This window comes from Molossus molossus, unplaced genomic scaffold (genome assembly GCF_014108415.1).
Source record: "Molossus molossus isolate mMolMol1 unplaced genomic scaffold, mMolMol1.p scaffold_m16_p_5, whole genome shotgun sequence".
NCBI lineage: Eukaryota > Metazoa > Chordata > Mammalia > Chiroptera > Molossidae > Molossus > Molossus molossus.
In genome coordinates this window covers 65172626-65199914 of record NW_023425388.1, presented here as the reverse complement: position 1 = coordinate 65199914, position 27289 = coordinate 65172626, and the positions used below count along the sequence as shown (strand labels likewise).

Here is a 27289-nt window from a genome sequence, read left to right as displayed (position 1 = left end):
AGTGGAACAAAATAGGAAATTCACAGAGACCCAAATGCACACAGAAATTTTATAATTGTAAATAATTAGCCTTTATAATCAGTGGGATAAAGGCAGATCATTCAATAAATGTTGGGACAACTAAATAGACACCTGAAAAATAATCTCCTCAAACTAAATTGACATCTATGTGATAAAAATATGTAAATGTATAGAAAGAAATCATTAAAATGTTAGAAGAACATGAAAAATATATTTCTTTCTTTTTTATCCTCACCCGAGGACATTTTTGCACTCATCTTCAGATAGAGCAGGAGGGAGTGAAGGAGGAAGAGAGACATAAAAACACCAATGTGAGAGAGACACATTGACTGGTTGCCACAAAATGCAATCAAGGTAAGTGCCCCTAGTGGAACTGAACATGGGCCTCTCTGGTCCACGGGCTAATGCTCTAACTGCTGAGCCAAACCGGCCAGGGCGGAACATATATTTCTTGAAGGAAAGATAGCTATGCTTGAGGTGGTAGAATATTCAGTACCCATAAAAAAACAAAACAAAGAAAAACACATAGTTGATAAATTTTACATTTATATAAAAATAAATGTAAGAAGACAAATGAGCCCTGGCCAGTTTGGCTCAGTGTTTAGAGCGTCGGCCTGCGGTCCAGAGAGACCCGGGTTCCGTCCCGCTAAGGGCACATACTTCGGTTGCAGTTTGTCCCCGGCCCTGGTTGGTCGTGCGGGTGGCAGCCACTCGATGTGTCCCTTCACATCGATGTTTCTCTCTCTCTCTCCCTTCCTCTCTCTCCCTCCCACTCTATCTGTACAAAAAATGGAAAAATATCCTCGGAGGATAAAAAAAAAAAAGACAAATGACATTCTGCAATACTTTTGACAAATAAGACTAACTTTTATAATGTGAAAAGTGCTCATACTTATAAACAAGAAAAAGAACAACACATTATAAGAACTTACAAAGAATAAGTACTGGTAGTTCACAGAAAAAAATATAAATGTCTTTAAAATAAATTTTAAAATGTTTAACACTCACTACTAAAGAAATGAATATTAAAGCAGTATTTTTCTATAGATTAACAAATATCAAAGAACTATAAAATGCAAAATATTGGTGAAGATTTGGGGAAGCTGAAGTTTTTATACATGGTTGGTGGGAATGTAGATTGCTTAAACTTTTTTGGAAGCCATTTTGCAATCAAAATCTAAAATGCATATTCTTTTGCCAAGCAATTTCAATTCTACGAATTCATTTTACAGATATAAATATACTTGTGGGCAAAGAAATATTAGTATTTCATTACTTATTTTGAAATAGTAAAAGACTGGAAGTCTAAAATGCATTAATAAGGAAATAGTTAAATCTATTACTGGATAGCCCTAAAATGAAAACTTTGTCCTTATGTAAACAATTATGCCATACTAAAAACAATTACATGGGTCAATGTAGAATGATCTCCAAGACCCAGTGTGAAATGGAAAATTATCAAGGCACAAAATGATATAAAATGTGCTTCCACTCTTGTTGAAATTGAGGTAGAAAAGGGTATGTGGGGATAAATGCAAACTTGACTTGAGGTGGTGAAAGAGAGAAAGTGAAGAAAACTTATTTGAAGAAATAATGGCTGAAAACTTTCCTAATCTGGGGAAGGAAACAGATATCCAGATCCAGGAAGCCCAGAAAGTTTGAAATAAAATAAATCCAGAGACCCAAACAAAGGCACTCAATTGCCAAAAGTTAAAGACAAGGAGAGAACCATAAAAACAACAAGATAAAAACAACTTGTATTGTACAAAGGAATCCCTATAAGACTATCAGAAGATTTTTTCAGCAGAAAATTTGCAGGCCAAAATGGAGTAGCATAATATATTTAAAGTACTTAAAGAAAAAAGAAATTGCCAACCCAGAATACTCTACCCAGCAAAGTTGTCCTTCAGAAATGAAGTAGAGATTGAATATTCCAGACAAGCAAAAGTTGAGTTCATCCACACTAGACTGGCCTTATAAAAATTGTTAAATTTCTCTAATTTGAAACAAAAAGGTGCTAATTAGTAACTTCTTTAATTTGAAATTAAAGGGTGCTAATATATTAGGAAAATATATGAAATTAAAAATCTCACTGTTAAAGGTAACTATATAGTAAAATTCAGAAGAATCTAATGTTGTAATGAAGGTAGGTAAATCACACTTATAAATCTAGTGCAAAGACAAAAGTAGTTTAAATAACTATAGCTACAATAATTTCTTAGTGATACGTAAGATAAAAATATGTAAACTGTGACATCAAAAACATAGGAAGGGAGAGTAAAACTGCAGAGCTTTAAAGTGCATTTGAACCTGTTACTAACTTAAAACACACGGTTATAAATATGTTTGTACAGCTAAAATTAATACAATGTTATATATTCAAAAATGCATCAAGTTTTAAACAACTTAATAAATAAGTAATGTTTTATATATGCTTCATGATAAGCACAAAGCAAAAATCTATAGTAGATACATAAAGAGAAAGGAGTCTAAGCATACCAATAAAGAAAAGCATCAGATCATAAAGGAAGGGAGCAAGAAAAGAAGAAAAGAACAAAACAACTACAGAACAGCCAGAAAAAATTTCACAAAATGACAGTAAGTCTATACCTATCAATAATCACTTAAAATATAATTGGAATCCAATTTAATCAAAAGACAAAGAATAGCTAAATTAATTTTTTTTAAAAACAATATGACACAACCATATGCTGCCTACAAGAAACTCACTTTAGTTTTAAGTACACACCAGACTAAAAATGAAGGGATGGAAAAAGATATTCTATGCAAATGGAAAACAGAAAAGAAGAGGTAGCTATATTTTTAATATAAAATACTTTAAGTAGAATTTTGTCACAAAAGACAAAGAAGGTCATTATATAATAATAAAAGTGTCAATCCAACAAGAGGATATAACATTTTAAAATATTTATGCACCCAACATAGGAGCACCTAAATATATCAAGCAAATATTAACAGACCTCAAAGGAGAAACAGAAATACAAATAGTACAGGACTTCAATACCTCTTTCATCAATGGATGAATCATCCAGATAGAAAATCAGTAAGAAAACATTGGATGTGCCCTGTCTGGAAATCAAACCAGTGGCCTTTCAGTGCACTGAGCCACACCAGCCAGGGCCAAAAATAATCACATTTAATGGTGAAATATTGAGAGATTCTTTTCCCAGATCAGGAATGATATAAGGGTTTACATTATAACCATTTCTACTTAATATTGTGTTTGTTGCCTGTTCTACTTATGCAATAAGGGAAGAAAAACAATTATAATATATAAAGATTAGAAGGAAAGAAATAAATATTATTTATGAATACATGCTCGTTTTAGAAAAAGCTTTTAAAATATGTATATAAACTATTAGAATTAATACATGAATTTAGCAGTATTTCTGAAGTCAACATGCAGAAATAAATAGTATTCGTATATACCAGCAATGAAAAAAGTAGAAATTGAAATTTAAAACAATTACATTTGCAGATGATATGGCCTTATATATAGAAAACCCTAAATGTCCACCTAATAAGCAAGATCATTTAAGTATCAAGATATAAAATTAACATACAAAGTCATTTGTGCTTCTATACACTAACAGTGAACTATCCAAAAAAGAAATTAAGAAAACAATGCCATTTATAATAGCATCAAAAACAATAAAATACTTAGGAATTCATTTAACCAAGGAAGTGAAAGATCTGTACACTGAAAACTATAAGACAATGATGAAAGAAATTAAAGGCACAAATAAATGGAAATCTATTCCATGTTCTTGGATTGGAGGAATTAACATTGTTAAATTACCTAAAGCAATTTGGAATTCTTCAGAATTCCAATGGCATTTTTCACAGAAATAGAAGACATATTCCTAAAATCACATTGAACTGCAAAAGACTCCAAATAGCCAAAGCAATTTTGAGAAAGAACATAGCTACATGACACTTCCTAATTTCAAATTACATTGCAAAGCTAAAGTAATCAAAACAGACATATTGACCAATGGAACAGAAGAGAGAACCAAAAAATATACCCACACATATGTGGTCAATTAAATTATGACAGGGATGGGAAAAGGGTAGTCTCCTTGATAAATGGTGTTGGGAAATAGGATATTCAGATGTAAAAGAATGAAATGGACACAGCTTATAACATATACAAAAACCACCTTGAAATGAATAAAAGACTCAAATGTAAGACCTGAAACCATCAACTCCTAGAAGAAAGCATAGCAAAAAGCTCCTTGACGTTGTTGGCAGTGATTTTTTAATCTGACACCCAAAGTAAACATTACAGTCAACAAAAGGAAAAATAAACACATAGAAGCTACATCAAACTAAAAAGTGTCTACACAGCAAAGGAAACCATCAACAAAATGAAAAAGCAACCTATGGAGTGAGAAAAAAAATTGCAAACAATATATCTGATAAGGGTGGCTGATACCCCAAATATATAAGGAATTCATGTAACTCAATTATAAAATTAAAACATAAAAACAAATAAAACTATTAAAAATGAGCAGACATTTTTTTTCCAAAGACTTACAAATACCCAACAGACATATAAAAAGGTGCTCAACATCACTAAACATGAGACAAATGCAAATCAAAATCAATTAAATATTACCTCATAGCTACTAGGATGATGTTATAAAAAAGACAAGTAATAACTGTTGGCAAAGGTATGGACAAAAGGGAACCCTTGTACAATTTTTGGGGATGTAAATTATTATATCTATTATAAAAAACAGTATGGAGTTTTCTCAAAACAGACCAACCATATGATCCGGTAATCCCACTTCTGGGTATCTATTAAAAGAGGTGAAATCAGTATTTTGTAGAAATATTTGCACTCCAGTATTAATTGCAGTTTTATTCACAATAGCCAAGATATGGAAACAACCTAACAACCAAAGAATCAAGTATAAAATTGTGAAAAACAAAACAAAACACTGGACTTAAATGTTACTTTAGACCATATGGACACAACAGACATTTACAGAATATTCCATACAAAAGCATTAAACTGCATATTCTTTTCAAACACACATAGTACATTCTCCAGGATAAACCAACTGTTATTGCATAAAATAAGCTTTATTGAACATAAGATTGAAATCATATCAAGCTTCTTTTCTGACCACAGTGGTATGAAACTAGAAATCAATTATAGGAAAAAACTGGAAAATTCAAAAATACATGGAAATTAAGCAACATGCTACCGAACAACCAATGGGTTAAAGAATAAATTAAAAAGGAATTTAAAAAGATCTTGCGACAAATGAAAATGGAAATACAATATACCAAAACTTGTGGAATGCAGTAAAAGCAATTCTAAGAGGGAGGTTTTTTGTGTTGTTGTTTTTTTTTTTATCCTCACCCCGAGGACATTTTTCCATTTTTGTTCAGATAGAGTGGGAGGGAGAAAGAGGAAGAGAGGGAGAGAGACAAACATTGATGTGAAAGGAACACATTGAGTGGCTGCCTCCTGCATAACCCCAACTGTGGCCGGGGACAAACTGCAACCAAGGTACGTGCCCTTAGCGGGAACTGAACCCAGGTCTCTCTGTACCACAGGCCAACGCTCTAACCACTGAACCAAACCGGCCAGGGCTAAGAGGGAGGTTTATAGTGATAAACACCTACATTAAAAAACAAGAGGATATGGGGGGAGAGGGAAAGGAGACACATCTGTAACAAAAATAAATTAATAAAAATTGAAGAAAGAAACAAGAAAGGCCTGGCCAGTGTAGCTCAATGGGTTGAGCATTGTCCCATGTACTGAGAGGTCCCAGTTTGATTCCTGGTCAGGGCACATGCCTGGGTTGAGGGCTTGATCCCTGCTAGGAGGCATGCAGAAGGCAGCCTATCGATGTTTCTCTCTCATATCGATGTTTCTTTCTTTCTTTTTTTTAATCCTCACCCGAGGATACTTTTTTTCCATTTATCTTCAGATAGAATGGGAGAGGTGGAGAGAGAGGGAGAAATATTGACAGGAGAGAGATATATCAATTGGTTGCCTCCCGCACAACCCTGACCAGGGACAGGGGACCGAACTGCAACTGAGATACGTGCCCTTGACTAGAATCGAACCTGCAACTCTTTGGTCTGTGGGCTGACACTCTACTGCTGAGCCAAATCAGCCAGGGCTCACATCGATGTTTCTATCAATCTCTTCCTTCCTCGCGTTCTCTAAAAAATAAATAAAAATAAAACCTTTGGGAAAAAAAAAGAAAGATCTCAAACAACCTAGCTTGATATCTCAAGGAACTAGAAAAAGGACAAATGAAGCCCAAAATGAATACAAGTAAGGAAAGATCAGAGCATAAAAAAATGAAATATAGACTAAAAAGACAATAGGAAGTATAAACAAATAGACAAAACTTTAGCCAAATTTATGAAGAGAGAGGACTCAAATAAAACCAGAATAGAAGGAGACATTAAAATTGATACTACAAAAATGCAGAGGATTATAAGAGGCTACTATGAACAACTACACTCCAACAAACTGGACAACCTAGAAGAAATAGGTCAATTCCTAGAAACATACAACATTCCAAGACTGAATTATAAAGAAACAGAAAATCTGAACAGATTATTTACTAGTAAGGAGATTGCATCAGTAATCAAAAATCTCCCAAGAAGAAAAAGTCCAGGACCAGGTGGCTTCACTAATTTCCACGAAAAATTCAAAGAAAAATTGATACCAATCCCTCTCAAGTTTTTTTAAAAAAAAAAAACAGCAGAAAAGAAGGAAGCACTTCCAAACTCATTTTAATGCGGATATAGGAAACATACCTCAAAATAATAGAGGCCCTATATAACAAACCCACAGCTAACATCATATTCAATGGTGAAAAGCTCAAATAAATAAATATGTGAGATAATAGGTGGTTAATTAACTAGATGGTGTACATATATCAAATGTATACATATATCAAATCATGACGTTTACTTTAAATATCTTACAATTTTATATATCAATTATACCTTGATGAAGCTGAAAATTTAAATTAAACAAATATTGTTATTCCAAGTTAAAACATTCTATTCATCAGTTACAAAACCTAAGGCAGTGTTTTCAGTAAGAGATTATTTTCCTGAAGACTGTAAATTTGGTCCCAAATATTTTTTTTTCTTTATTGGTTTTTAGAGAGAGAGGAAGGGAGAGGGAGAGAGAGAGAGAAGCATCAGTGAGAGAGAACACTGATCAGCCGCCTCCTGCACGCCCCCTTCTGGGGATTTGGTTCACAACCTGAGCATGTGCCCTGACCGGTAATCGAACTGGTGACCTCTTCGTGGATGGATCGATGCTCAGCCACTGAGCCACACGGTCCGGGCCCAGATACTTTTTAAAAATCCACCTAAATGGATGTTTAAATGCATTAGAAATTAAACTTGAAAAAAAAATACACTACTGAGAAATAAACAGGAAAAACTCATTGAACGTTTGGCTTTCAGAGACTAGACATTAAATTCAGAGTATATAAACCTGTATTCATTCAAGGCATTTTAACAAAATCATAGCCATGAAAACTTTGCTGCAGATGAATCAGATTAAAGCCAGGAATAAAAAATGATTGAGCTGACTTCAAAAGGGAGTCTGTAGTTCAGCCTTTGGGTCTTCAGCTTAAAATTCTTCAGGAAAAAAAAAAAAATGCCCTCAAAATAAGAACTTAAAAACCTCAAAAGTGTCAGCAAAAACATACAGAAATTATATAGCCTCGTTTCACAGTCAAAAACACAGAAATAAAGAAATTAAAAATTACATAAACCTCAGTTCTGGTGATATGACAGTAGAGATGTCCTCCTGCACCAGGCCAGTGGTAGCACAGCTCCAGCAGTTAGGCCCCAGCATCATTGATGCTGAGCCACTGACAGAGTGGTATCTTAACTAAAAATAATAGCTCCAGTGAGGATGGGCATTGTTTTTGGCTGCAAAGCTTCTGAGTATACCTCGAAGATTCTCCCTGAGAGGTTGAGCTGCCTGGTATCATTTAATAAATTATTTTCCTGCTTAAGCAAATTAATCAAGCAAACAACCAACATTAAATCAGCCAACAAACCAATTTGTCCTTCAACTAGGGTTACGTAACCAATGATTAAGAAGCAAGGGAAGGAAAAGAGTCATTGATTAACTATAAAAGTAAGCAAAGGTAAAATGTAGGTTTACAAGCATTTTAACCAATTACTTAATGTCGGCTGTATTTTATATGGTTAAATGCAGTCTTTTTATTTCACTGTTTTTAAAAGCCAGTGCTTATTTTGATTTAGCATTGCGTTCAACATTTATTTCACTGTAGAATCACCTTCTATGGCGCTGGCGTAATCTACTTTTAACTTTCTAGAAATTGTAGAGTGTATTAAAAAGTTTGTTTAACCAGACTAATTTATGAAGTGTTAAATTAAATCTTCATTTATATTCTTCTGTTAAGCATTGGCAAGGGCTATATTAAAAATAATTTCAGCCTTGGCCAGTTTCGCTCAGCGGTTAGAGCGTTGGCCTGCAGACCAGAGAGTCCCAGGTTCGGTTCCCGTTAAGGGCACGTACCTCGGTTGCAGTTTGTCCCTGGCCCCAGCTGGGGTTGTGTGGGTGACAACCACTCAATGTGTCTCTCTCACATTGATGTTTCTTTCTCTCTCTTCCTTCCTCTCTCCCTCCCACTCTATAAGATAAATGCAAAAATGTCCTCAGGTGAGGATTTAAAAAATAATAAAAATAATAATAATTTCAATTATATTCAATAAGCCTTTTATCAGTAAATTGTTGTACCTGACCTTATGCAATTAAATACATTAAATCAAATCTTGATTTGAAGGCACAACAGAATCAGCTAATTTAAAGATGCTTGTAAATTTTTTAAATTTGGGAGTCTTTCTGTAAAATAAAGAATGACAATTCCTCTTTTGCTTTAATGTGCTTATTGTTTCACAGTTGAATTAATAGAATATTAAATTTTCTCTGCATGGCATAGAGCTCCACACCTGGGCTAAAGCACCCCTGTAATCAGGGAGCAGTTCTAGGAAACAGAAACCAGTCTAGTTGTGTTAATGCAGGAAATGATTTAATACAAGAAACTAGGTGCTTATTAAATCACTGAAAGACTGGAGAAGTAAACTCTAAGCTTGGCCTACAGGTATGACTTTCAGAATAATGCCAGCAAACAGACACCTGGGGAGCAGACACCTTTGCTACTGTTAGAAGCAAAGAATCAGAAGACTACTGCCAATCAATTGTTGAACTGAAGAAAATGCTATTATAATATCAGGAATCTACTACAACTGCCTCTTGACATACAAAAAGCTTGTGACTAGCCACTGCAAAGTTGCTTTCAAAGCAAAACAAAATAAAACATAGCCTCCATTGCAACAACACAGAAGCAATGGAAATATGGCTTTCATTCCATTTTCAAATTAATTGCCAGACTTTCTGAAGCCCTGAAAGGTTACCATGCTATGAGGAAGCCCAAGCCTCCGGAAGAAGCCAAAATTGGCAGTCCCAACTGAACTCAGCCTTTGCATCATTCTAGCCCAGGCATGTGAGTAAAGAAACCTCCAGCCCTGTCCTGTGGGGCTCAGTTGGTTGAGTGTCATCCTGTGCACCAAGAGGTCGCTGGTTCCATTCCCAGTCAAGGGCAAGTGCCCAGGTTTCAGGTTTGGTCCCCTGTCAAGGTATATGGGAGGCAACGGATCAATCAATCGATGTTTCTCTCTCCCTCTCCTTTCCTCTCTCTTTAAAATCAAAAACATATTTGAAGAAAAAAAAAAGAAGAATCTTCCAAAAGATTCCATGTCCTCAGCTATTCATGTATTCCCAACTAAGGTCCCAGACATCATGGATATAATATCTCTACCTTGCCTCAGCCTACTTAAATTATGGCCCACAGAATCTGTGAACATAATATAATGATTGTCAGTAACATTTGTAGTGGATTTTTATACAAGAGCTAACCCAAACACATAATATCATAGATATTTTATGTTTCAATTTATTTAGCATTTCAGAAACATTTTCAAAGGTCATCATACTATTATGTCTTTATATACCACATTTTACCTAAAATTTTATGCTCAATTTTAAAGGATAGCTGGTGTCCAATTTTTATCTATAAAAACTAAAACTACAGAGACTACTTTTATCCATAGAGGTTTTTGTTTTTCTTTTATATTTAGAATTATTTATCATAAATTTCCAGAATAACTGTGTCTGGGCTATGACCAAATTTCTTGCTAAATGTTTTGTATCAATTTACATCTATCTTGAATATTTAGCATGGTAGAAAAACAAGTTTTAAATAAAGCAAATTTACTTCCATTTATTTAAAAATTTTATGTACAAAAATAAATCCTTCAATTTAATCAGCCCTATTGAAAACAGAAATATATGGCCAAAAACCCCGGGCTGCCCATATATGGAAATGTAAGCTAGACCTTGAGTCAAACATAAGACTCTGAGGAAAATTTGGTCACTACAGCATATTCGGGGGTTAAAGGGAGGGGCAGAAAGACTAGCATGTTGAGTAATCTCATAATTGATACTGTCCTGTTATGAGCTGAAATGAAATAATATTCGCATGGAACTGCCAGCAAGAGATGGTAATAGCTAGGCAGAGGCTTTGGCTTAGCAAGTGCAAGGGGTCTGGCTAAGTAAACAAATTTTACTATTCCTCAGGCTCTGCCATATACTCTTGTACCTGGCTAAGAGAGTTGTGAGTCCACCCCACATCTTTCTGGATGAGCAGTGAGCTGTAGAACAAGGGGCAATTTGTCCTAACTGGTGTACCCAGGGTGGGGCTTACTTTTATAATTTGTACCCACAAAGTAGTTGCAATTTTCTAATTTATTCTAAGCCCTTGTTAGTGCTAGCTGTTGCCCTATCTGTAAGACTAAATCTGATAGTGAAGGAGGGGTAGAGCTCTTGACTTCAGCTGACTCTTCATGGGATATTTCTGCCTTCCCACCTGGGAAATCTCAGGTTTCTGGGATGTATGTTAGTATGGAAGATGACTGGCCCTGAAGGGCTTGGATCTCACTGTGCATTACACAAGCCACTCCTAAGCCCTCCCAAATAATTAAATGACCCTGTGTCCTAGTTTTCAAACATACAAACACTTAATGAAAAAATTGTGATTAGAATCCTGCCTCCATGATTACTACTTATGTAATATTGGACAATTTTCTGAAGACTTTTTTCCTGAGTTTCAGTTTTCTCATCTCCAAAATCAAGATAGTAAAACACATACCTTGCAGGGTTGTTGTGAAGATTAAATGAATAATGTGTATAAAATGCCTGGCATTTAAAATATTCAATAAATGTTAACTCTCATTTAAAAAAAAATAGTAAAACACACAAGTGTATTCAAATAGTGAAACCTAATTCTCGTCCTTGCATGAGCTGCAAGGGAACCTAGGAAATGTACAATTTTAAGTGTTCAAACTCTGCAATGTAGAAAGTATGTAATGGAGTGGACACTGAGTGCCAGTCCATGTAACTCTATTGCCTTTTGGATGACCAAATGTAAACATTTAAAATGCATTTTGAATACTGCAGAACTATGAGATAATATTTCAAATATTATTGTTTAGCATTAAGAAAAATAAGACATTTTTATACAGTTATTTCCAAGTCTTTAAGTAATTTCAAAACAGCTAAACTCACTCTAAATAGTACTGTTTCTCTTAGAAATGAGCAGTGTTAACACTCTGAAACAAGTGACAATAATAATTTTGTTCAGACTTTACCATATACCAGCAAGTATTTCTGCATGTGACATGTTTTATCACAAAAACTCCTTGAGGCAGATAAAAATATTCCCAGTTTACAGAAGAGGAAACTAAAGCATAAACACTTCAATAATTTGTAAAACTAGTAGAATTTGGATTTGAGCCCAGGCAGTCTAGCTCTAGAGTGAATATTCTTAAGAACCATTCTCAACTGCACACAATAAGGTGCTTCCACTCTATAATTTAATCTGAAAGCACTCGAAGCATTTCCAAAACTTAAATAGGTATTTATTTAAATTAATCAAAAGAAAGTTTAGTACTATAACCTATTTTGTATTGCAATTAAATGGTAGACTATATAGTGAGGATATAGAATAGTAAACTATGTTAATTAGTCAAATTTTAAAAATGAATCTTATATTTAATAAATATCTTATTAAATTTTTGGCTAACTACTGAAATTGTAACAAAATTTTAAAATACCAAGGATTTAGCCATCTTTTCATGGCTTGAACAAAAAGAATTCGCATTCTTCTTCATTTATTAACCTATGCACTTGGATTCCTTTATATTAAGATTTAATTATGATGTTTATGCTGCTTTCTTCCTCTTGGTACAGATCATGTAAATGGACACTGCACAAGTCCAACTTCTCAGACTTGCAGTTCTGGAAAACGACTTTCTAGTGCTGATGTTTCAAAAGTAAATCGCTGGGGTCCTGGAAGACCACCATTTCGAAAAGCACAGTCGGCTGCTTGCATGGAGATTACTTTACCAGTTACAACAGAAGGTAGGTTAAACATACAAATATTTTTGGATACAATTAAAATTTGACATACGATGGTAATGGGAACTGGAGGATAAGGAATGGAGGTCATGTGTAAAAGATATAAAAAACTAGTCAACTCTAGTCAATGAGTAACAGCCTGGTCAGGCTATGGCCATGACTTCTGCACTACACCTCCTCCTTTACCTCCAAAACCAGGGTGGCTCTGCTTATTGGCAGATTCTTACCTCTTCTGTACAAAGGGAGACCAATGCCTTAATCTGTTGTCTACATTCCAATGACAATTAAGAGTTTCTTTCCATCTCAGTGGTAAGCCTCTTAGTGTCTCTATCTGTAAATAGTTAATATCTGGCAACCTTAATTTCTCAACTCTCTAGTGCATGTGATAAAAAAAAGGGGGAAGGCAAGATACTGAATTCTAGAGTGTATAGTCTCCTTTTTCATATGTTTAAAAAAGGATTATTTGCTTACTTATGGAATGATTGTGGGGACAGAGAGTAAAGTACAAGAGCCAGAAGGCCAGAAATTTTTAGAGAGAGGAAAAACAGGAGGGAATCCTGTAACTTTGCTGCTACTGTCCTGCTGATAAAGAACTTTGTGGAGAGAGATAGGGGAAAATTATCTTAGAAAGATTTGCTGAGGTAATTCTATTCTGTCCCTCAGAATATTTGATAACAATGATCTATATTATTCTTCAAAATTTTTAAATAATTTTTTTTTAGTTTTTTTTGTTTCTTTAATATTATGCCATACTAAATCTGGCCCATGGATGTGCAGACATTGTTATCTATCACAAGTGCCTATGAGTAGCAACCATAAATATTGATGAACCATGAATGGAAAAATTGGAGGAACATATTAGCTAGGAATGTTATAATATAAGCAAAATGTAAAGGTTATAAAAGAAGCAGCACTCAATCACTGGATTGAGAATTGGGAATTTTGAGTTTTAGATATTTCTGCTCCTAATTTGTGATGCATTCTGGGAAAATTACTTAACTCTATGTCTCTGTCTCCAAATCTATAAAATATATAGATTATAGCCAAGCTTATTCTCATCTCTAAATTCTATTACAAACAATTATGTTTATAAACTTGCCGAGAGATAAAAGGGGGAAATTAGGTATACTATATTTTGTTTTCTAGGAAAAGCATAGTCTAAGGAATTCAGTCTCTTTTTATAAAAATGAGTCACTTCTGCCTATCAAGAGGGAAAGGAGTGAAGGCAATAGAAAGAAGAATATGAGGAACTTGTACTCTGAAGTTTCTAAGAACAGTACAACCTTTGTAATACACTTTAACTGAGGCAGTGAGTCTGTGCTTGCTGGAGGGTACGCAATTGTGTGAGTGTTGAACAGGACAACCTGAGACCATCCTGTATTTTTCAAGTGGGCTAAAGCCTCTCAGAAAGATGACCACTATCGACAGGATGGCACTGTCTACAGCTCCTACGCAGTTAGGACTGAATTTGATTCAAGGTAGGCAGCTGGAAACTAGTTCAGGAAGATAACCTTTGCTCTTTGGCCTTGGTAAATTGTTCAGTTTTTTACAACTATAATCACTCCAGATATAGCAAAACCAAAAGTTGCATTAGGGGAATGTATTCGCCATAAAACATTCATGACCCTTCAGGTTAGTAGCCACAATGTTGTCCGTAAGTGGAAATTGCTAAGAAATCATTAGGAATACTTCTAACAATTGAGAGACAGAAGGAAAGCATAATTAAAGTGGTAGCAAAGTTATTCTTATAACTTTGACTATTTAGAATAATTTTTTTTTTCAGATAGAGATTTTCAATTAATTTGTGAGGAGATGTAAAGAGAAAATTAGTGAACTGAAGAGTCAGGTTCTAGTCCCAGCTCTGGTTAAGTTTTTGATTTACACTTCTGGACTTTAGTCTCTTCCTTTTCAAAATAACTTGGTGAACTGGATAAGCTGCCTTCCAGATCACCTAACAAAGAATCAAATTCTACATCCCCTCTTAATGTTGGTTTTCACATACTAAGTCTGACTTTACTTTTTCTAGAGATGCACTAACATTTAAAAAATGTTTTTAATTTCCACAGAAAGCCGAGAAAATTCCTATAATCGTTCTAGAAGTTCTAGCATCTCCAGTATTGACAGAGATTCTAAAGAAGCAATTACAGCACTGTACTTCATGGAGTCCTTTGCTCGGAAAAATGACTCAGCCATCTCCCCTTGTTTGTTTGTTGGAACTAGTCTTGGAATGGTGTTAATCCTCTCCCTGAACCTACCTTCAGCAGATGAACAAAGACTCACAGAGCCAGTCATGGTATTGCCAACTGGTAAGAATTTTTATTCTTTCATTGCTACTTTTGAAAATTTAAATATAAGGTATTGTAAAACATTGATTTGTATTTATCTGGAGCAAAGATTATAAAGTAGTCCATGTAATAGGAACTATTGAGAATTTCAAAGTCATATACTATTTCAACATTTGTTATATTGCAACTTACCTCTCCATTAGGATAAAATAGCACAACCATATGGTAGTGAAACTGCCAACCTAAACAATGCCTTGGGAAATAAGTTTCTGAAAAGTACTGAAAAAAAAAAACCTCACTGCAAAAGTTAAAAAGTTATTTGTAATGAATTAAAGCATTACTCTAAAGTTCCATGCCAGATCAGAGCCTATGAGTGTTTTTACATCATCCTTGAAGAACTCAGAATGATTAAGCTAGACGTGGTCTGACTTGAGGTGGCTTTCTAAAGTCCTTGATAATCTCCTCGTCGTTTCACACAATTTCTTTCCTTTTTATCCTACTGTCTAGAGACCTTGACCTAAATTATGAGTGTTGTTGTTAAAGCATATGTTATATTCTCTTCCTACTTGAATTATCTTTTTCTTTCAAAAAAGAGATGAGTGAGATTACTCCTATTATTCCTTTTATTATTTTTACACTTGTTCTTAATAACTTTTACTGTCTCCTGTTCTTATTTATGACAAAAACTCTGAAACACATTTCTTAAGTAAAAAAATAATAATTTTATTAATATATAGTATAAGGAGTTTTATTTTAAAAGACTATAAATGGTATGGTAGGTTAAAGTTGTGTGTTCCTTGTTTACTGGTGTGCTAAATTCATATGTATGAATTATTACTTTTGTAGGTGGAATAGTCAACACTCTACTAGTGTGGCAAATTCACAGAAATGTATGTGTGTGTGGCTTAAACAACAGTTATTTCCCCATACTTCTGAAGGCTAGAGGTCCAAGATTAAGGTGTTGGCAAGTTTGGTTTCTTCTGAGGCCTCTCCTTAACATGCAGATGGCCATCCCTCTATATGCTTGTACCCACTCCCCACCCCGTTTCTGAGTGTCCTAATCTCCTCTTCTTAGAAATACCCTAGTCAGTTGGATTAGGGCCCACCCTAACAGGCTAATTTTGACTTAATCACCTCTTTAAAGTCTCTATTTCAAATATAGGGCCATTCTGAGCTACTGGGGTTTGGAGCTTCAATATATAAATGTAAGGTGGGGGGCAATTCAGACTATAAAATGCATTGTATTTTACAAGTTTATCTATTTAGATTATTTTCCAATTATAGTCAACATACATTATGTTACTTTCAGATGTATATTAGTGATTTGACATTTATAAACCTTTTGAAATGATCACCATAAGCCTAGTGACCATCTGACACTACATATAGTTATTACGATGTTATAGATTATATTCCCTATGCCCCGTGACTTATTTTATAAATGGCAGTTTGTACATCTTAGTCCCCTTCACTTTTTTTACTCATCCCCCAACTCCCTGCCATCTGGTAATCATCAGTTTGTTCTCTATATCTGTAAGTTTGTTTCTGAGTAAAATAAGTAAGACAGAGGGAGACAAAAACGATATGATTTCAATTATATATGGATTCTAAAAAACAAAACAAATGAGCAAACAAAACAGAAACAAACTCATAGATACAGAGGATTATTTTAATTTTAAACTTATTTCACAATGAGAACATATCTTTTACATATTTCTAATTTTTAAGGAAACATGCACAATTCTCTTAGTCCTTAGCCCACTTTTTAGTGAAATTAAGAATTGGTATTTTGAAAATAACCAAATTGACAAACTTTTAGCTAGACTAAGAAAAAACGAGAGAAGACGCAAATAAAATCAGAAATGAAAGATGAGTCATTACAATTCATAACACAGAAATAAAAATTATATGCCAACAAACCAGATAACCTAGAAGAAATGCATAAATTCCTAGAAACATATAACCTACTAAGACTGAATCATGAAGAAATAAAAAGTCTGTACAGACATGTAACTAATTAAGGAGATTGAATCAGTAATCAAAAACCTCTTCACAAAGAAAACCCCACTTCTTTTCTAAGGAATCTTTTCACATACATTTATCTTAATTATCTTCACAACAGATTCTAATCAATGATATGGAAACTAAGTCGTTGAATTTTAGAACGAGAAAGCATCTAGAGTATCCATCTAGTAGTGATCACTGTGGTCTGAATCAGAATCACTTGGAGGGTTTGTTACAACACAGATTGTTCGGTGCTACCCTGGAGTTTCTAATTTAAAAGGTCTGGGCTGGGGTCTAGGGATTTGTGTTTTTAACAGGCTCCTAGGTGATACTGATCATACAAATGCAACTTTTCAGGCTGGGATGGAAAAGCCTACAGTTCTTCCCTCCTGGATAAGGAAAAACCCAGTCCCCCCGTCTGTGCTTCTCTTGTGTGTCACTTTATCTCCCTACTTTCATTTACACTACTGCCACACACACAGCTCTTCTTACACAAGAGGTGTGGAGGTGTTTTTCCCCCCACAACAAGCAATTCTCTGCAACACTTGGCTGGGTGTCCCACAATTTAACTCAATTCTGACACTGGAGATAACATCAGATCCATCCCACAAGGGCTCAGTCCCAGAAGACTGAGGCCAGTCACAAGTCTAGGTTGTTACTGCCTGTGCCTCAGCTATAAATCAGAGGCCACGACCCCCTCCTTGGATTTGATTACTTTGCTACAACAACTCACAGAACTCAAAAAAACTGTTTACTTACTGTTTCCAGTTTATTACAAAGGGATACAGATGAATATCCAGATAGAAGAGGTGTGAGCACAAAGTATGTGGGAAAGACACAGAACTTCCATGCCTCTCCTCGAACCTTCACCTTTTCGCCAACCCAGAAGCTCTCCCAAATCCCTCCCTTTAGGTTTTTATGGAGACTGAATTACACAGGCATGATTGATTAAATTATTGGCCATTGGTGATCGAGCTCAATCTTCAGCTCCTCTCCTTGAGGCCAATCCTGTAAGCATTTGGTTGGTTCCCCTGCAACTAGCCCCTACCCTAAAGAGAGGGCCAATAATTGCCTTATTAATATAACAAAACCTGTGTTGCTCTCATAGCTTAGGAAATTCCAAGGGTTTTAGGAGCTCTGTGCCAGAACTAAGGATGAAGACCAAATACATATTTATTAAAAATCACAATATCACACATGCATATTAAGCTTAATCAAAATCCTGGTTAAATTTAATTCTACCTACTTTATTTCATACCTGTGTGGTTGAATATGGCTGGAGAAAATATATAACCATACTAGTAGTCTCATTTTGAAATAAGTCACCAATAACCTCTAGTGGGCTCCTGTAATTATACTATAGTTGCTGAGTAATTATATAGTTATCTCATTCTCTCTCCCACTCTCTTGAACAATTGCAATTTTCTCCACTCTCCTCAAACCTCCAATACCTCCTCCTCTGTTTTCAATCTCAACTAATAATGATGTGTCCTCTTTCACTGATGCAACTGAAACATGGAACAGACTTATGGATCCTAGAGGGAAGAATTTATATGCATATATGCATAATCCATGAACATGGGCAGACAGTATTGTAGTGAAGGCCTGGGGGTGGTGTGAGGCAATGGGGGGAAAATGGGGACATCTGTAATATTCTCAACAATAAAGATAAACAAAATTAATAAATAAATAAAAATTTTAAAAAGGAAAGAAAACAATCAGATTAAGGACTTCAGCAGCTGCCACCACACATCTACCAACCTATCTGCCTCTATCTTCATGGTCTCTATATTCTCTATTATTATGACTAATCTATGTAAGCTCCTAACCTGGTCAACTTCTCCACGTGCACCTAGATTCTGGCCCCTTTCAACTTCTCAAGAAAGTCAATCCAGCAATTTTTTTTTTTATAATTATATTGTTATATGTATTTTATTACATATAATTGTATAATTGTAATAAATATGTCTATTAAATCAGCATACAAACATGCTATTGTTTTTCTCATTAAAAGAGGAAAACCCTCTCTTAAATCTATTCTCCCATAATGCCCCATTTCACTTCTTTATCTTTAATGCAACACTCCTTGAAGTGGTTGTTACATTCACTCTTTCTAATTTTATTCTCCCATTCTCTCTTGAGTACATTGTGATCAAGTTTTCTCCCACACCAATCAACAAAAGTCTCAATATAGGTCATCACGGATCTCATTGCCAATCCAGTGGTCAATCCTCAGGTAATACCTTACTTGACACAATTTACCTTGAAACACTTCACTTGGATTCCAGACACTTTATTTACCTAGTTTTCCTCCTATATTTCTAGCCAGTCCTTCTCAGTCCTCTTTGTTATTTCCTTTTCACTTCACTGGACTTAAAATACCAGAATACCCAAAGACTAAATTTTTGAATCTTTTCTGTTTTCTATTTGTATTCAAACCCTAGATGAAATCAGCTAGCCTCATGACTTTAAATGCCATTTATAATCTGATGGGTCATATATCTACTTATAGACTGGACCTATCCCCAAATTCCTGACATAAATATCCAGTTACTTGACATCCAGTGGATACCTAATAAGCATCTCAAGCTTAATATGTCCTGAGCCCTAATTCCTATAGTATGGTGCCTCCTCTTCTGTATTTATCTGCTCAAGCAAATACACCACCACAGACTAGTAGGTTTAAAGAACAGACATGTATTTTCTCACACTTATGAAGACTGGAAGTCCCAAATCAATGCGCCAGCAGTGTTGGTATCTGGTAAGAGCTCTCTCCTCCGGTTGCAGACACTTCTCACTGTGCTCACCGCCTTTCTCCTGTGTCCCCACGGAGAGGAAGAGAGAGCTCTCTGGGGTTTCTTCTTGTAAGGACACCAATTCTATCATATCAGCCCCCCCCCCCATGACCTCATTTAGCCTTAATTATTATTTCCTGAGAGGACCCATCTCCAAATACATTCACACTGGCAGTTAAGGCTTCAATATATGAATTTGGGGAGGGGAGAGGTATTGACACTTAGTCAATAACACCTTCTACCCTACTTAAAATTTAATCACATTCTTTCCCAAAAATTCCTATACCTTTTCTGGTTTATTTTTTCCTTAGTACGTATTACTACTTAATATCTCATATATATATACTTATCATATATATTTTCTGTATCATAGAAAATAAGTTCTATGTAGGGGGATTTTTGTCTTTTTTATTCACTGTTGTATCCCTTGTGCCTAAAACAGAGCTAGAACATATAGTAAGCCCTCGATAAATATTTCTTGACTGAATGCATGAAGGTTGTAGTAGGGAGGGTTGGTTATTTGGAAAGCTGGAGTCAGGTATACTCCTAGCCTGTGAGACCTCCTTTAAGAAAGAAGTCCTAATTAAGTGTGTGGTCAATTATTTACTGTAGACCAGTGGTTCTCAACCTTCCTAATGCCTCGACCCTTTAATATAGTTCCTCATGTTGCATGTGGGCGTATCTGCATGTGGGCGGACCCGCCTGGAGACAGAGGAGCAGTGTCTCTTTTCTAAGTCCATCAGAAATATGTGTTTTCCGATGGTCTTAAGCAACCCCTGTGAAAGGGTCATTCGACCCCCAAAGGGGTCGCGACCCACAGGTTGAGAACCGCTGCTGTAGACTGAATTGTTAAGATCTTATAGAAAGCCCTTAAATTGAAGCTTGCTTTGTAATGAGGTATATTTCCAAAATAGTAAAGATTGTGGTTTGGATTTGCTTACATTTCTTTTCCTTTTTTTTTTTTTTTTTGTAAATTAAGAAAGATTAAGGACAGAGTGATAAGGATTAATAATACATTGTTGAGAAAATTTAAAACCCTGTAAAAACCTAATGAACAGAATATAAACAAAATCTTTTTTACACAAATTAGGAAACAAAGCAGCTATTTTGGCAAGGGCACCTTATTGAGAAATTGTTGTTTTGATGCTGACAGCTTGTCAGCATCAAGTATAAGTAAAATGGCTAAAAAAAATATAGATTTCTTGTCTTTTTAACCTAATTTAGGCTATCTCTAAATTGAGGATGCTAAGCTATTTATACTTAGAAAAGTTTTCCCTTGGCAGGTAGTTATGGTAATATGCTTTTTTATAGAAGGATCAATTCTAATTAAATCATTCATCATAGCTTTTGGCATTATTTTTCCTTCGTGGGAGGTTGGGAGAGCTAGTTTTTTTATACCTTGACCCTCAGACTGAAGTGTCTAAACCCTCACTCTCCTTCCTCTCCAGTTACCTAGCAGGACATTCACAGGCCACAAATTCTGGTTTTCAAGTGAGTTTAAAAACACAAATGAGATGTTAAAGCTCTAAACATGTTATTTTGAATTTGATAAATTTTAAGTACTTCAAGTTATAAAGTATTTTCTGAACAAAATGTGTTTTTATATATCACCTTCCCTTTTCATGTCTCTGTCACATGTACACTCTTGAAGCCTATCAGCCTGATTAATCTCCTTACTTTCTCTACATGATGTCAAAGGACAAAGGAAAAAAAAGGCTGCTAGGGCACTACTTAAGGGAGAGCCTGGAAATGTCCAAAGGTCAGTCTTCCAAGTTACCTCCTAAGCTTTATAGTATCCTGGCTTCTGGGACTGGTAAACATCACCCATAGGGAGAATCTGGCATGGATATTCAACCTTAGAAAAAACAGGTTAGTGAACATCTTTTCAGTATAAAGATGGATTGGCCTGCCCAAGGGCCAAAGGTAGTTTGTTTTATTCCATATAATCACAATTGTTAGCATAAACTCTAGATGGTAAAATTTCATGAACTTTATTATGAGTGCTCAATTTCAGAAGAAGGAAAAAAGCATTTTCTAGTGCATGAGCCTATGAAAGAAGTGGAATCAGATGGCATGATTATTTTTTCAGTTGAGGTTATTTCTATCAATTAAAAGCATACATTTTCTAAAATTTGATTTTAAAAAAAAAGGCTTTTAAGGGGGATTATATAGTATATAGAAAGAACACTGGATTGGGAGTCAGGAAACCTGAGTTCTAGTCCAAGCTCATCAACTAACTTGCTTTTGACTTGGCCCAAGGCACATTATCTTTCCTAGGTCTCCATTTTTTATCCATATGAGAACATTTGACAAGTTGATGCCTTAGGCTCCTGTCAGAACTAACATTCTATGATTCCAAGTTATTGCAAATGATGGACTCACAAATCTACTGATTCATGTATATTACTGCAATATTATGGTACTATAGATATAAATTATCATAATATAAAACATCTATTGCCTATAGATTAATAACATGTTTTAGAAAGAATTTCATATGCCAATAATATGAAATTGTTTTTATAGGTACATTCCTCTCCTTGAAAGGAGCTGTGCTAACATTCTCCTGCATGGATCGAACTGGTGGGTTAATGCAACCACCCTATGAGGTTTGGAGGGACCCAAACAACATAGATGAAAATGAAAAAGCTTGGAGAAGGAAGCTGGTCATGAACTGCCCCTCTCTGTCACAAGAAGTAGGAGATCATCAGTATATAATAATCTGCTCAGAAAAACAAGCCAAAGTTTTCTCACTGCCTTCTCAGACTTGCCTTTATGTTCACAACATCACCGAGACATCTTTTATACTGCAAGCAGACGTGGTGGTCATGTGTAACAGTGCCTGCTTGGCATGCTTTTGTGCCAATGGGCATATCATGATAATGAGGTACTTGCCTTCTTTATAAATTATCTAGTAATCACAACAGTGCCAACAAAGCACAGTTCTGAAAAATATATATGTAATGTGTGAGATGTTATCAAAAAGCAACCTGAGATCCATGTTTTATTATATTTTTGAATGTTTTGTTCCATAATTTGACAAGTTTTTAGCTTTTTTATTTTTAATTTTTGTTGGGCTTTTTTTTTTTTTTGCTAAAAATGCTTTGCACTGTGAATAAAATATATTTTCTAATTGACATTAAGGAACCTAAGGAAAGAGTGATTTTTCCAGTCATTCACACATTCATTCAGCAAACATTTATTGAGCATTTGTTATCTCCCAGAAGCTATGCTAGACACTGGAAATATAAAGATGAATAAACTATAAGGAAAAAAAGTGAACTATTACTTTTATTATGTTTCATAGTCCACACAAGAATTTTACATACAGAATTTAATTTGATCCTTATAGCTTCTCTAGGACACAGAAAAAGTGTTATTTACATCCACCATTTTACATATGCTAATGAATTAACCTCTTCCCCACTGCCACCCATTAATTTGACTGAGTCTATCATGGGTGTCTGTTTAACTTGATTCATTTTGGACTCATATCCTAAGAAGCTTAGTTACTGGAAATGCCATAATATATGCTTTTTAACATTTTTTTTTTCATACCAAGTCTTTGAAATCCAGTATATGATTTACACTTATAGAACATCTCAGTTCAGATGAGCCATATATCAACTGCTCATCAGGCACATTGGCTAGTGGCTGCCATTTTGGACAGCACAGTGCTAGAACTTCATGAAAAACTTATTTCAACAGCACATATTCCAGGTCCCATTTTGTAGGGTTAGGGTCTAGGGTTTAAATTGTAATTACAAACTACTTTGACATGAGAAATTAGTACTTTTTTCCCCAAGGTTCTGGTTTTATGATCTGGGATGATTTAAAATCATTGTGAACACTGGAATTAGTAGAATGATTTCAAAGTTTGAGATATAATTACAAGTTTATTTTTTTCCTCTTGGCATTAGAGGTGTGACTTAAAAGCATTGAGACTGGTTTTCTTCATAGTTTGTAAAATTGGCTCTAATGACAGTATCCAAAGGGACAGTCTGATGATTAAGCGAAATCATTGGCTACAACCTTAGGATAAGCATAGAGCCTTTCGGTAAGACACTGGAAATGAGTGGTGTTTATTTGGATGTGCAATTTCTCATTTATTATTTATAACTTATTATCATTCCTTTGTAGCCCTGGTCATGCCTTGTAGCTCTGGATATTTATTAGTCATGCCTTCAGTGCAGGTGCCCTAAGTCATAGGTACTTTTCACTTCCTGTGTGTTGAGGGAGTAAAGGAAAGAGGAGCAAAGCCACTCCATTCCCAGGCACAGTGAACTGGACCCCTTCATGTCTCATCAGTTCATAACCTTCTTAGACTCAGAAGTTCTGCCTTAGAAGACCAAGTATGCAGTCGGTGCTTTCTAGTGGTAGTGTTTCTGCCATAACCAAAGACTAGAACCATATTGAAGGAACCTGTGAAATGCTGCAAAAAACATCCTGAAATTGCTGGCCACTGCATTTAATCCATTCTTCAAGGATATTTGCTAAATATCTAGATGGATAAGATAGAAGAATTATGCCCATGAGTTTTTATGTATACCATTTTATGTCAAAGTCAGTTTAGTACCACTGAGACTTTAAGAGATTAAAAAGAAACAACCATAAAATAGTGGTATAAAAATAACTGTTTTTCTGTATGGATCTGCAGATTTTATACAGAGAAATGAAGAGCTTCCAACAATGTGAACATGAAATGTGGATTTACTTTTTTTCCATGCAGCCTACCTAGTCTCCGCCCAATGTTGGATGTTAATTATTTGCCACTGACAGACATGAGGATAGCACGGACATTCTGTTTCAGCAATGAAGGACAGGCATTGTACCTCGTCTCTCCTACTGAAATCCAGCGGTTAACGTACAGCCAAGAGATGTGTGATAATCTACAGGTAAGTCAGGCACATTTATTTTAAAAATCACTGGAACTGTAAAAGGAGAGAGAATGAGAGAGATGTCTAAACGCTAAAATACTGCCCTGGCCAGTGCGGCTCAGTTGGTTGGAGTGTTTGGAGTGCTGTCCTGTACACCAAAATGTGGCCGGTTGGATTATTGGTCAGGGCACATACCCAGGTTGTGGATTCAATCCCCAAGAGGCAACCAATCAATCAATCCATCTCTCTCTCCCTCCCTCCCTCCCTTCCTCTTTCTAAAGAAAAAAAAAATGTTTTTAAGTATTGTTTAAAATTTTTTAAAATATAATATTGGACCATACAATAAAGATGCCTTTCCTAGAATATTATGTTCATCACTGTGACCTACCAAGTTCTAGTGTAGTTCTAGGTATACACAGAAAAAAATAAGGGGAAAATGTGAAGATTATGCACATTAATGGTTAGTTATTTTGTTGTTATTTCGTTTTTGCCTGTGAGAATGTTCTGAAAGATTATAAATTTTCCCTCCAGGGTGCAGAATATGTCTGTGCACACAAAAATTGTGCATACAATTCAGAAAGTTCATTGACTTTAAAAAAAACAACAACAACAAAACTTAATTTGTTTAAGAGCCATACAAAATAAATACATACTAATTCTATGGGTTGGAATTGGGCGTTTGTCTTTGGTCATAGCAGTAAGCAGAGGCGAGAAACAATAAATATGAAAGCCTGTGCAACCCTGGATAAATAAAAGTGGTCAGAAAATTTTTTAAAAATAGCTTAGAAATTTTATTGGTTCAATCCCCTCATTTTACAAATAAGAAAACTAAGATTCGTTCATTTTAACAGAGGTTAAGCTCTGAACTATTCAAGTTGTATTTTGCCCATTTGTATAACTCTGGGTATTTTACTACCTGTATGCTCTACTTTAAACCCAAAGTTATACAAGTGCTCTGTGGAATTGCTGTCTCTACATGGCTGTGCCAGTACTGGGGAGACGTGCAAGAGGGACACCTGGGTTGATGAACAGAGGGACGGGGCAGTTAGAAAAAGACTGTAAAGGTTGAGCAGGAGTTACCCTCAGGAATGGATGGCTGGGGATGGAAAAGGTAGTGGTATTCTTGACAGAGTAGTGCCATGTGGAAGTCCAGAGGTTTAGGAAACTGCCAACAAAGCTCAGAATTGGGAGGTGAGAAGAGTGAAGGGATGGTGCCAGAGAATTAATTCGTCAAGAATAGAGCTTGGAGCACCTTGTAAACTCCTTAAGGCATCTGGCATTTATCCCAAGGGCAACAGGAAATGATTCAAAATAGTGGGCAAATTTGTTTATTGAAACTAGTATTCTGGTTGCAGTATGATAATTGGTTTGAGGAATTAGGACTGAAGGTAGGGAGAAAAATTGGGAGGCTTTTAAAAGATAACTAAAGCCAAAAATAATGGTGGCTTGAAATAAAATAGCCAGCAGTGAGGATGGAGAAAAGTTAGCAGATTTAATAGCTAAGAAGTGTAATCAGTTGGATTGGAGGGTTATTAGAGGTAGGAGTGAGGGAAGGAAGGAATTAATAACTATTCCTGGTTTCTTGGCTTGGGAAGCTAACTAGATGTACACTGCCATTTCCAAAGAGAAAGGGTCCAGGAGGCCCTGGCCAGTTTGGCTCAGCAGTTAGAGTGTCGGCCTGCGGTCCGGAGAGACCCGGGTTCAGTTCCCGCTAAGGGCACGTACCTCGGTTGCAGTTTGTCCCCGACCCTGGTTGGGTTGTGTGGGTGGCAGCCACTCGATGTCTCCCTTTCATGTCGATGTTTCTCTCTCTCTCTGTTCCTCTCTCTCCCTCCCACTCTACCTGAACAAAGAATGGAAAAATGTCCTCGGGTGAGGATGATAAAAAAAAAAGGGGTCCAGGAGGAAGAGCATAGGTCTGGTGAGCAGAGGTGAAGGGAGATGATGAAGACAGAGCCATGCTGCAGGTTCATAGATAAACTGCGATTAGGTCACAGATCTCCTAACTTTGGGTTGAAGTTCCTTCCTCCACATTGATAGTTCTCAAATTTTGATCTACTTTAGAAAGAGAGCAAGTTTAAAGTATAGGTAAGCAGAGTACATTTTTGTAAATTCTGATTTAGTGTGTATGGAATAAAGCCTGAGCATCTGTATTTCTAACAGGATTTCCCCCCAGTCATCCTAAAGCACAACAAATACTGCTCTAACAACCACCGTGTTATCTTTTGACCTATTAATTTATTTTTAGTTACTCTAATGCATTTTTCTTTGAATTTGATACAGGACATGCTGGGAGATTTGTTTACTCCCATAGAGACACCAGAAGCTCAAAACAGAGGTTTTCTAAAGGGACTGTTTGGTGGAAGTGGACAAACATTTGACAGAGAAGAGCTCTGTGAGTAAACTCCTGATCATAAAATTTTATCTCAAAATAGAAGACCCGTGTGTGTGTGTGTGTGTGTGTGTGTGTGTGTGTGTGTGTAACTTAATGTAATGTGTGACTTCAAATTCTAGACTAGATTATTTTGCTTCTATGCCATGAAAATTGTTTTTGTTTATCAAACATGAATAAGATTGATCACTTTATATTAGGAAAAAGTACATGAAATTCTTACAAATAATGAGTAAGCTAATAAATGTGTCATTTGCAAATAGATTATGCCTGCAAAGCAGGGTGAAGACAGTCAGTTTATAAAATCTGGAAAAAACATGTTTGAATCTCCTGCCTTTAACCACTTCTGAGAAACAGATTCTTTCTTTAGAACACAAGGTTTATCAATGCTA

General features: G+C 35.5%; 1 protein-coding gene across 1 annotated transcript in view; it reads left to right on the top strand.

Annotated features, from left to right (window-relative positions):
- STXBP5L (syntaxin binding protein 5 like) overlaps positions 1 to 27289 on the top strand; it is a 304365-nt gene that overhangs the window by 270370 nt on the left and 6706 nt on the right. The window contains exons 24-28 of the mRNA XM_036243664.1: positions 12377 to 12547; positions 14611 to 14850; positions 22155 to 22515; positions 24358 to 24523; positions 26789 to 26900. Coding sequence (XP_036099557.1) covers positions 12377 to 12547; positions 14611 to 14850; positions 22155 to 22515; positions 24358 to 24523; positions 26789 to 26900 — 1050 coding nt within the window. The remainder of the gene's footprint in view (positions 1 to 12376; positions 12548 to 14610; positions 14851 to 22154; positions 22516 to 24357; positions 24524 to 26788; positions 26901 to 27289) is intronic.